General features: G+C 32.5%; 1 protein-coding gene across 1 annotated transcript in view; it reads left to right on the top strand.

The window, feature by feature from the left end:
* The window catches only part of Atg18b (Autophagy-related 18b), a 15,265-nt gene extending 4,669 nt beyond the window's left edge, over positions 1-10,596 (top strand). The window contains exons 2-5 of the mRNA XM_017627141.1: positions 4,221-4,945; positions 5,018-5,449; positions 9,394-9,543; positions 9,717-10,596. Of these exons, the coding sequence (XP_017482630.1) occupies positions 4,221-4,945; positions 5,018-5,449; positions 9,394-9,543; positions 9,717-9,817 (1,408 nt within the window). The 3' untranslated portion in view covers positions 9,818-10,596. The remainder of the gene's footprint in view (positions 1-4,220; positions 4,946-5,017; positions 5,450-9,393; positions 9,544-9,716) is intronic.
* The last annotated feature ends 1,919 nt before the right edge of the window (positions 10,597-12,515 follow it).

Raw genomic sequence — 12,515 nt, 5'->3', positions numbered from 1 at the left:
TTAATTATTTTGATTTAAAATTATCAGCAATGTAATTAAGTTTTATGTTTCTACATGAAAACCCGAATTTGGACGAAACAAAATAAATATTAAACCGGCTGATTGTCAAAGCGCGCAAAAAGATGGGAGTTGACCATCTTTTCGCTTCGCGCTGCCGCTTCAACGATTTATGTGGCATGCTTTGTGCATTTTCATACAATTCATCTTATCTGTCAAAGCGAATCTGTCACGTAAAGCGAAGCAAAAGTTTTATGTGACATCAGCTTAAGTTCGGGTGGAGCCGAACATTAAATACCCGGCGCAAGTATTAAATATAGTTTTCACCTTTCCGAAAGCTACCGCTATATGATAAGCCGGGGTGTATAAATTTTAAGTAAATTAGCGTCCTTAAATTTCGAAATATTGCAGTTTCAAGCATTTCTGAAATATACCGTTATATGAAAAGCGGTCGTAATTTCAGTCCGATTTCAATAATTTTCAACGCTTTGCTTTTATGTGGCAAGCACAATAACCATACCATTCAAATTGCTAGAACGGTTAGCGAGATACATATATGTGATCATAAGTGGGCGGTGCCATGCCCATTTTTCCAAAATTGTATCATAAGCGTATTTCTTGGTAAAAAATTGTTGCAACCATCAATTTTTAATAAATTAGCTTTAATATTTACTGATTTATCGAGGATTTCGTATTTTTCTAAATTACCGTTATATGGGATGTGGGCGTGGTTATTGTCCGATTTTAAAAATTTTCGGCCATTTGGTATGTTGTAGCAGGACCAACAACTGTGCCAAGTTTGGAAGAAATTGGTGCAGCGGTTACCAAGATACATATACACATGTAACCATAAGTAGGCGTGGCTACGCCCATTTGCCAAAATTTTTTAATATTCTTATTTTTCGTCTAAAACTCATTGTAAATATCAATTTTGAGTTAATTATCTTCAGTAGTTACTAAAATATCGCACTTTTCGTATTTCTGAAAATTACCGTTATATGGGAGGTAGGGGTCCTATGCCCAAAAGAAGTCCACGTACCAAGTTTCGTTAAGATATCTCAATTTTTACTCGAGTTATCGTGTGCACATTTTTTTTTTTGAAGTTTGCCAACATTTTAAAATCGTATAAAATTGAGAGTAAAAAAAGGAATTGTTCAAAGTTGTTGTTGTTTGAGATTGAAAATGAGAATGTGTGTGTAAAATTTTAAAATTAAATTGCTTGCAAACGTCAAGAATTTGAAAAATTCCTCTCAGCGGTTCTACCTTCCTATTTTTTTATCATGATTGAAACTTCTTAATCGAGTTCGGAGATGTTTGCGTTAAATATTTAACACCAAGTCATAAAATCTGTATCTTTCGTTCGATTTTCAAAAAGGAGGTAGGTGTCAAATGAAAGGGCTTGCCCTGTAGATGTGTAATATGGTTTTAGTTTTGTGGCATACGTAAGAAAATCAAAATCAAATTATTTCATAAGTTAAATAAATTTCCCTAATATGGGTATCAATCGAAATGGTCTTGAATAAACTTTATTTTTTAATTACATTTAGGAGGGTGAGCGAAATTAAAGGTTAAGACATATATAATAAAATTTCATGGGAAATATTTTCGTACAAATTTTAACCCATTACCTCCCGCCTAAAAGGGTAATTTTGACCCTTACTTCAAGAAATCCCGCAAAAAGCAAATTTGGAAGGTCGTTAGAGGATTTATATATTCTAAAAAATTATTCTCCGGAAAATTTTACTAGGGGCCTTCTCAGGCAAAAGCTTCATGCCATCAACGCAAAAGCCTCTAAACATTTAAAATAAAAAATCAACAAAAAAAAAACAGTTTTTTGCAAAAAATTTCTTAAATTTGAGTTCGGAATAACAGTTCTTCCTGGCACAGATTTTTGTCCCGATGCATCAGATCGAAAATCATGTATTTTTTTTTTACTTGCATCCCTAAGACAAATGGAGTGCCACACACAGTGATGGCAAATTTAGTCAGAAACAAGAAAGTTGAAGAGTTAATTTTTTTGGAAATAAATATGAAATTCGATTTTTTCTAGAAAAATTCGATTTTATCCGAATTTTAGCAACACAAAGTTCGATTCCGAAAATTCGCCATTTTGGAGCTAAAAATCGAATATCGAAGCTTCGAATATCGAATTTACCCATCCCTAGTCTGTTCCATAACATAAACCAAATAAGATAAAGTTTAATGGCCTTATTCATAAAAAATAAAGCAGGGTTAAAGAGCTTAATAAAATGACATTTCCTTACATTTTTCAGTTTATAAACCTTTTCTATTTTTTATGAATAAGGCCATAAAACTTTACGCAAAGTTCACGAAAATGCAGAATTTTTTGAAACCTATGCAGTATGCAGTTTTGTAACCTATTCAACTTTACGTGTAGCCTACTACCGTTGTCTTTTAATTCAAACTTGCACATTGTTATACTAAAATTGAATAGGCTACAAAAATGCATACCCAAAAAGTTTAAAAAAATTCTTAATAAAATTTGAAATTCGTAAAAGTATATATATATATAAGTATGTATATATATACATTTAACGTTAAAATTACTTCTAACGTGAAAGCCAGTTCTGCAATGAAATAAAAATCAAATATTTCAAATTTCTATTGTTTTAATTTCAGGAAATAACTGGATATACGATTGAAGAATAAAATAATTTTAGCTTCCCAAACAACGTATTTCAATGAGTCCGATACTGAGTAGTATCGATACTTTTTCCCTGATACTTTTAAAGTATCGATACCATGAGCTCGATGCCAGATTGAGTACTCAGTATCGATACCAAAGTGTGAAATTTCGAATCNTCGAATATCGAAGCTTCGAATATCGAATTTACCCATCCCTAGTCTGTTCCATAACATAAACCAAATAAGATAAAGTTTAATGGCCTTATTCATAAAAAATAAAGCAGGGTTAAAGAGCTTAATAAAATGACATTTCCTTACATTTTTCAGTTTATAAACCTTTTCTATTTTTTATGAATAAGGCCATAAAACTTTACGCAAAGTTCACGAAAATGCAGAATTTTTTGAAACCTATGCAGTATGCAGTTTTGTAACCTATTCAACTTTACGTGTAGCCTACTACCGTTGTCTTTTAATTCAAACTTGCACATTGTTATACTAAAATTGAATAGGCTACAAAAATGCATACCCAAAAAGTTTAAAAAAATTCTTAATAAAATTTGAAATTCGTAAAAGTATATATATATATAAGTATGTATATATATACATTTAACGTTAAAATTACTTCTAACGTGAAAGCCAGTTCTGCAATGAAATAAAAATCAAATATTTCAAATTTCTATTGTTTTAATTTCAGGAAATAACTGGATATACGATTGAAGAATAAAATAATTTTAGCTTCCCAAACAACGTATTTCAATGAGTCCGATACTGAGTAGTATCGATACTTTTTCCCTGATACTTTTAAAGTATCGATACCATGAGCTCGATGCCAGATTGAGTACTCAGTATCGATACCAAAGTCTGAAATTTCGAACCCTTGGCGTGATACCGTTCACATCAACAAGTACAAGTTTTTCTCATTACGTATAACTGAACATATTATCGGAATTGTTAGAAATAGGGGTTAAACAGGGTAACGGCAGTTTTGAGAAAGGTGAAAACTATATTTAATACTTGCGCCGGGTATTTAATGTTCGGCTCCACCCGAACTTAGACTTTTTTACTTGTTTTAATTTAATTCGTAATTGAAAGTAACATTTCAACTATTTATAATTGCGATACCAACCTTTTAAAAATCGGTTAGTAATTTTTTTTGTAATGTTTTTATATAAAAAAGGGTATTTTTTCCTTTAAATGTGTTTTTTCTCAAATTTTTATTACGAAGTATATAAATATGCTTATCAGAAGAAAGGGGATTTAATCGTCTTTACAATGATACTAATTTTTTAAAAAACTGTTTTTTTTTTTGTTTAAAATAATTTTTTTATTCAAAATATTTTTTTTATTTAAAATATTTTTTTTATAAAAAAAGGTATTTTTTCCTTTAAATGTGTTTTTTCTAAGATTTTTATATACGAAGTATACAAATATGCATATCGGAAGAAAGGGGGTTTAATCACCTTTACAAGGATATAAATCCAGAGAAAAGGTTGATTTTGCCGTACAGTGTAATTTTAAACAGATTTTATATGACTGAAATTTCAAGTGTGTTAAAGCGTTTTTTCTCTCGCTTACAGTTCGATTTCCGTTTTGGATGGTAGCGATGGCTTTCGCATTTTCTCCATCAATAGCTGTGACAAGGTTGAGGAAATCTACGCCAGAGATTCGGAGCATATCATTTTGATCGAGCGCCTATTCAATAGCTCTCTGGTGGTGATGGTCACTGCCGAGAAACCGCACTGCTTGCAAATGTTGCACTTCAAGAAGAATCAGAAAATCTGCAATTGTGTCTACCCTACGAATATACTCAGCATACGCATGAATCGTACGCGTTTGATTGCCTGTCTAGCGGAGAGCATACACATTCACGACATACGCGACATGAAGATGCTCTATGCCATTGAGAATATTGCACCCAACGAGCTGGGCTTGTGTTCCCTATCGCTAAACTCGCACTTAGCCTTTCCCATCTGCAGTACCAGCGGTGAGCTGCGTCTCTACAATGCATCCAAACTGAAGCCAGGCATCACAATTCGGGCGCATGAAAGTCGTTTGTCGGCATTGAATTTCTCACCCAGCGGCCAACTGCTGGCGACCGCCTCGGAGCGTGGCACTGTGATACGTGTGTTCTGTGTGAAGACTGGTCAGCGCGTGCAGGAGTTTAGACGCGGCGTGAAACGTTGCGTACGCATAGCATCGCTGGTATTTTCGGTTAATGGACAATTTCTCTGTGTCACCTCGAATACAGAGACAGTGCATGTATTCAAAATCGATGAAAAAGCAGTGATGACGGCGCTAGAGGGTGAGTAATATCGAGGAACTAGTGGATGAACATATTTCTAAAATCACTTTTACTTAAATTTTACTCCTCCAGCTGACGCTTTGAAAGCGTCAAATACTGCCGCAGCTGCTAAACAATTGGAAAAGCAGTCGACGCAGCCGGGCAAAAGTGAAGCGCAAATTGAAAATGCTGTAGCGCCAGCTGCTGATGCATCGCTTGTCTCCACATCGCCGGGCGCCTCGGGTAGCGGCTGGTCCGATTACTTTTCGAAGGCTGTATCCTCATATCTCTTGCCAACGCAAGTGAGCGATGTGCTCGCGCAGGATCGCGCCTTCGCTACGGCGGTCATAGCACAGCCTGGCATGCGTCACATTTGTGGACTGACATACGTGCAGAAGCAATTGAAGGTGTTGATCGCCAGCGAGGAGGGTTTCCTCTACATTCACGAATTCAGTGCGGAACGCGGTGGCGCTTGCAAATTGGAAGCGGTACATGATCTACGCGGTGCGCTAGACGGTGTCGTAGGTGAGGAGTGCATTAGTTTAGAAAATATTTGTAAGTTAGTAGAATACAAATTTAGTCTACTACACAAACTAGCAAGATAACAAAGCTAAGGCAGGATTATTAGTCATTCTTGTTCGTAACAATATTAAACGTTGTAAGGCAATCTTGTATCGCACAAAAGCTATGTAAGCCACAAACATTTATGCCCGTGCTGGTAAGCATGGACAATGACAACATCCGATGAGGCGGCTCCGCTGGCTAGGCCATGTCGTTCTAATGGACACCACTGCGATAGAAAGACCAAGTGGAAAAGGACTTGGCTTCACTTGGCATTTCCAATTAGCACAAAAGATAGGGCTGACCAGTTTTAGACTATTTGTCCCGGTGTCCCGGTCCAACCTTAAAATGTCCCGGGTTTCGTTTAAGTGTCCCGGTTTTCAATTTATATGCCCAAATTTTAATAAGTTCAAAAATCACTACCGGTGTCCTTTGTGAAATAGTTACATGTCCACATAGTTGGACTTTGCGCAAGCAATATTTGATGATCGATATCCACTCTAAAAAAAATTGTGTTTAAATTTGCGCATATTAAGATAGGTAACCAGTTTCTCTCTTAATGAGTGCAAATTTACACACTGTGTTAACACACTGTGTTAACTAAATTAACATATGTTTAGCGTAGAACAAATTTAAAATATGTGTGTTTATTGAANTTGGACTTTGCGCAAGCAATATTTGATGATCGATATCCACTCTAAAAAAAATTGTGTTTAAATTTGCGCATATTAAGATAGGTAACCAGTTTCTCTCTTAATGAGTGCAAATTTACACACCGTGTTAACTAAATTCAACACTGCTTGTTTACTTGTGCTTATCATATGTTTAGCGTAGAACAAATTTAAAATATGTGTGTTTATTGAATTCTAAACACTTAATGTTCACAATTTCACAGTTTACACATCAAATGTTTAAAATTTGCTTTAAAATTTGTTTGTTTAGATTTACGCTTATGAAGAGAGTTAACCAGTTTCCCCTCCTGCAAAATCAAACACTGTCTGTTTGCTTTTACATACCAAAACATCGAATGTTCAAAATCAAATCTTGAACATCTTATGCGTATATTTACATAGATTCTGGTGGAAAATTAGGCACTTTTCAGTTGTAGTTATACATGCACTTTTTAGAGTGTGCAAACTGCCCTTTTTTATTAGCATCAGCTGTTTTTTATTTGTTTTGCTTGTTTGTTTTTCGTGCGTGCTTTACTTCCAATGTAAGTTTTCGCGACAAACTTTATAGAACATAAAAATGCCAAGGAAAGAAAGAAAGTATAAATTCCTTTCCGCTTGCAAAGAAGAGTGCGTCATTTGTTTATGATTTATTTTGGAACAAATTACCGTCATCCCTTGTCAAGATTGATTAGCAGGCAAACCGGTTTCGGCGTTGTGCCATCTTCAGTGTAATTTTTCGTTGATTTGTTTTTTGACGTTATAATACCTTAAAAGAGAGCCTCACTGAGTTGTCAACCCCACCTTTTTTAACACACCTTGGCCTTGACCTAGTAGTCATAATTGTTGTGTTAGATTCACCACAGTGTCCCGGTTTGGCAACAGAGATATCCGGCAGCCCTAACAAAAGAGAAAAGACTGACGTGCTTTGTTGAACTCGGCCAAAATCGCCTAGGCGTTTACAGCGCCAAATAAGAATATTAAATATTAAATATGTACATGGGCCCGTAGTCATAGAGAATTAATTTTAACTAAATTTAATTTTGATTAAAAACGTTACAACAACCATTATTACATGAAAAAAATATAAATAACAATTAAAAGAAAAAAAAGGGTGAACAAAATTTTTGCTGGCAGTGGGATTCGAACCCGCGACTTTGCGGCGTGGTAAATCGGCAATACTGCCGCAGACACAGGGTGAACTTATTAAAGCACTCATATATCTTTATATTGCCGAGTTAACTTTTACGTTTCATATGGATAGCTCTGTTCTCTCATCTTAACAAAAAGTTGTTACGAAGTCGTGGGTTCGAATCCCACTGCCAGCAGAATTTTTTTCATATCTTTTTTTTTTCTTTTAATTGTAATTTTTATTTTTAATGTAATTATAGCTGTTGTTACCTTTTCAATTAAAATTAATCCAATTAAAAAATGGTTGATTTGACATATATGTATGTATGTATGTACATATACACACATATCTATATTAGACTGCACCAAAAAACCAAAGATGTTATTTTTAACGCATCATTTTATTGATTTTGTCTTAAAAACTATCCGAATAAAATTTTATGCAATTCGGACCACGGCAAACCGTGCTGATTTGCAGTCAAAGTTATCAGAATAAACTTAGTGCAGTTGGCGTGTTTTGTTAATTTACTAATTTTTCTTCTGTATAAAACGGTATTGCTATACTCCCTGCAGTATCAGGACATAATATTGAGTACATCTGCGTTTTTGGTTTTTTACGCGGGAGTTAAGATTTTTTCCAAAGGACCATTAATTATAATATTTCCAAAACTTTACACATAGGCATAAAGCCTATCAATTGAAAAGAGAATTCGAAACAAGATTAATCATAACTTTTCAATTATCATTTTGGAACATGTCAATAATGTTCTTTAAAAATATTATCCTACAAGATTTTTAAATTTAAATGAGTTTGAATCTTAGATTAATTCAAATCCTACTAATATATATATATGAGGGTACTAAAGGAAAAAAATGTTTCAAAAGACATTTTTAAAATTTTTAAATTAATACTGCCACATTAATTCCTTAATCAACCCGTGAGAACATGTCAAACAGTAAAACACTTTATTTTGTTTATTTAATATTATAAGAGGCATTTTTTTTTGTGCAGAAGCAAAAGAATTTGTTAAAAAAGTTGAATATAAAACTTTAATGTTCATCATACGGCCCTGTCAGACCAATTAAAAATAGTCCACAATTGCAAATTTTCAGGAGAAATCCTGTCGTCCTATTAAAATTTTAACCAAAAAAATCTACAAGTTGTAATCGTCGTAAAACAATTTTAACTATACTCACGTATTTGTGTTCGTACATCCTACTGTAATTTACAACGATTTTTAATTTTCGATTTTAACAAATAAAGATTAAAAATAATAATTAATATTTGAGTTTAATTTTTCGCTGCATGTAATTATTATTACTTGCTTTTTATTTTTTTCGACCAAAAATAATGATTATTTTATGATTTTTATTTTTTCACGCAAAGATAATAATTATTATTGAGTTTAACTTTTTCACTTAAAAAGCTATACCAGCGTGATTTCCATCGAATCCTTTTCAGAAGTAGCGACACCCTAATAAAAGAAATAAGTCCCAAAATTTTCAGGTCAAGATTTCAGTAAGTTGCGTCGTTTTCAATTTTATAAATAATCATTATTTTTAAGCGGAAAAATAAAACTCAGTAATAAGTATTATCTCTGAGCGAAAAAATAAAAATCATGAAATAAGCATTATTTGTGATCGAAGAAATAAAAATCAATAATAATTAAAATTAACATGCGAAAAAATAAAAATCATAAAATAATAATTAAATTCTGATTTAAAATTTAAAGATGCAGATTTACCAGAAATGCATTAAAATATGGCAAACATATCGAATTTTTTGCATTTCCAAAGTTTTCATGGACGATTTGGTAGTTTTAATTTAAGTTATTAACCAAAACTTCAACTAAAAGTCGGCACGGGTTATCGTTATCCTACGGCCATAAAACTTCTTATATTTATATATATGCCGTTTAGGCTAAAAAGCACAAATATAGAATAGATACGCAAATGATTATTCGCGAAAAATGTTTGCGCCACTGGATGTACACCAATCTTCTTTGAAATTTTATAATTTTTGTAGACATAAAAGTTTTTCTAATTTGACTGTTATATGTAACATTTTTAACCATTATTCAATATTCCGTTCCCATTTCTTTATTCCAGAGCTCAGCCTCTCTGATAACGCTNGCGGCAGTGAAGCGAAAAGTAAAAAGAGCCCTATTCCACGTTGCGTCTTACAAAATCCAGATCCAGTGCGGGATAATTCATATGCCGGTATACTAAAAGGACAACAGGCAGCCAATTCGCTAACGGGTAATAAAACTTAGATTTGCGTGGGTAGAATATTACTTACTTTTTGCGACTAAATTTTTTGTTTTTATTTTTTGTGACAAATTACTAAATTCTTTTCTTTTTTATACAAATTAAAATCGAAATTCTTACTGCATTTGAAAACGACCGCCTGTGCTCATCTTCCATTTCAGCAGACTCTGCCAAGTACCGTAAACTTTGTGATGCCATTGATACGCCGAGTAAACTCTTTGATGAACGTCAATTTCCGCCAGTGGCCATTGCAGCCCGCGATTGACTAACAAAGCGAAGGAGTGAAGAAAAGGAACGTTTTACGACAGCTGTTGCGAAAGCTTAAATTTATATATAAAGAATTTAGTGGCAATTTATTTATATACATATGTAGATTTGCTTGGTTTGCGTCTGAAGCTTTCTCTTGTATTTAGGTGTATAGTGGCACAGCTGGTTGATTAAAAAATATGACATGCATACATACTACATATGTATGCCATTAATTAAAAATAATAATTTAGCGAAATTTAAAAAGCGTATCAATTTAGCGATTAATTATTGTTTGAATGTTGTATAAAATTCTATTATGAAAGCTATTTTTTTAAACGTGGAATGTTAGAAAATACATACATATGTACATATGCATACGTACAAGTATTAATATTAGTTTTAACACAGGCAAATTATGTATAAATTTAGATACATGCACACGCATGTAGCATAAAAGCAAAAAAAGAAAAATTTAAAATATCTGTTAGTAAATTAAGCTTAGTAAGCATTTATATATACATATTATATTTCTATGTTTACGATATTTTCTGCGAAACTTTGGCCCATAAAGCGACTATAATATATTTTCAATATAGGGCCCAATATGTTGCGCTCTCTTTTCCACTATGGCATAGACAGGCGGCGACGTAAATCCGGATTAACGGTGCAGTTGATCTGAGCAAAATTCTACCCTGGCAGACGTCAGTGTTGCGTATTAAGTAGGTCAGAAAAATTTATTAAAAAATTTTTGAGTTCCTTCAATTATTACTTTTATTTTTCAAACGTAATTATAGTCGTTGTGATATTTTCAAATAAAAGTAAACTCTAAAAAATTTAATTAACTTCAAAATAATTATGTTAAATAACACAAAAAAACAAAAATAAAACATACATACAATTGAAAAAATACAAACAAAAACAATAAAAATAATTTTAAGGTTTGATGAATACCCTTATTGTGTCAAGGAATCCCTTTCCATGGTAGCAAGTAGCAAAAACCGCATTTCAATTTGATTTTAAAAAGTAATTTCAAGCTCAAAAACGATCTTCAAAAGTAAAATTTTTGAATGCAATGAACTTTTAGAAAAAAAAAATAAAAGACGTTATTTTAGTTCTTGCGACCATGGAAAGAGATAGCGTGATGCAAGGATAGCATACCGGTTTTAGGTCAAAAAGGAAGAAATTTAAAACCTATTATCGAAGATCATTTTAAAGGTTAACGTAATTTTTTAATCTACGACTACAATTTTTTTTTATTATCTTCCTTTTTACCTTCCTTTTATTCGCTCGGGATGTAACTATGTAATATTGATGCGCCTAAAAGATGCAGCGATTTCTATTCTCAAGTTACATACCGAATGACAGTACGAATGGCAATTATAATAGGGAGGTTTTAGTTTTTTAAACTATAATTTTTTATTTATTTCTGAAATAAAACACTGTGCGGCGTTTTCAGTTGTATATTGAAAGCCATAACGCCCAAAAAGGCTTGGTGTGGAGTTATGCTCTTAATCCAGATCAACTGCAGTTAATTACCGAGATAAGTCCGAATTAAAAAGTTCATGACGCATCAACACTGCCGCCCGTCTTTGCTTTTTGTTGGAATAGAGAAGTATTTTTCGAAGCCTGTATTAATGGCTTATTGACTTTTTTATACAAATTTATGTTATAAAATTAAAAAAAAAAAAATACTCTTAGGCCGGTCCAAGATTCGTGTTCTGCGATAAGCGACTATAGCATTAAGAATGTACATTCCGGGCCAAACTAAGCAAAGTGGCATCTCAATGCTTGTCATCTTGCATAATAGTATATTAATTTTACAATGTAGGAAGAATCGTTTCATCAATATTTAAAATATCGTTATATACTAGTCAAAGTTCGCTGCAGTTGATTGGACAGTATTTAGGGCTTCAATACAACAAGACAGTTTAGACGTTCCCAAGATAGGATTTGCAATTTACAACAAGTCTATTTTTTTTTGAGTTTTAGAAATTTGTTTTTTGTGATTGCTAATTATATCTAATGACAAAAAGGACACGCAAATATAGTAGATAATGGAATCAATTAATTAGCTGACATGACTGCATAAGCAACAACAATTGCATGACATTTATAAAACATACATATGCATATGTAATTATGCATCAAATGCAGAAGAAACGTCCATACTTTCCGACAATCTCATAGTATTGCAAGAATTTTAAATATACGGTTAAATAATTTACTAAGCAACTGCATAAAAGTAGACAAATACATATGTATATACATTGTACACCCACTTAAAACATTTCAGTACAGATTTTTTTACACTATTCAAGATTTTCATAAAAAAAAATAGTTATTTTTTATAAAAAATATAGTTCGTTCTATAATATTAATTAGTTTCAAACTTTGTTTAAAATTTATAAAAATTTTCAGCAAAATTTCCAAATTTTTTGTCACATTTTTGGGAAAGATTGGCATGCAGTTTTATAGCCCATTCAATTTCAGTGTAATAAAGTGCAAGTTTGAAGTAGCTACAAGATCCGGTAATATTTGAAATTTTTTTCCATATACAAATTTTTTAGCATTCGATAAAGTTTGAAACATATGATTAAATAGTTTATATATATTATGGAATGAATTATATTTTTTATAAAAAAATTTGTTAAAGAAAAAACATGAATATCTATTGTAAAAAAATCCGTGTAAGGCCACTTTTTCTAGTGGGGGTG

Source organism: Rhagoletis zephyria, unplaced genomic scaffold (genome assembly GCF_001687245.7).
Source record: "Rhagoletis zephyria isolate East Lansing unplaced genomic scaffold, Rhagoletis_zephyria_1.1 Rzeph_scaffold_05063, whole genome shotgun sequence".
NCBI lineage: Eukaryota > Metazoa > Arthropoda > Insecta > Diptera > Tephritidae > Rhagoletis > Rhagoletis zephyria.
The sequence above is the reverse complement of the archived record's forward strand: the minus strand, read 5'-3'. Positions and strand labels throughout refer to the sequence as shown.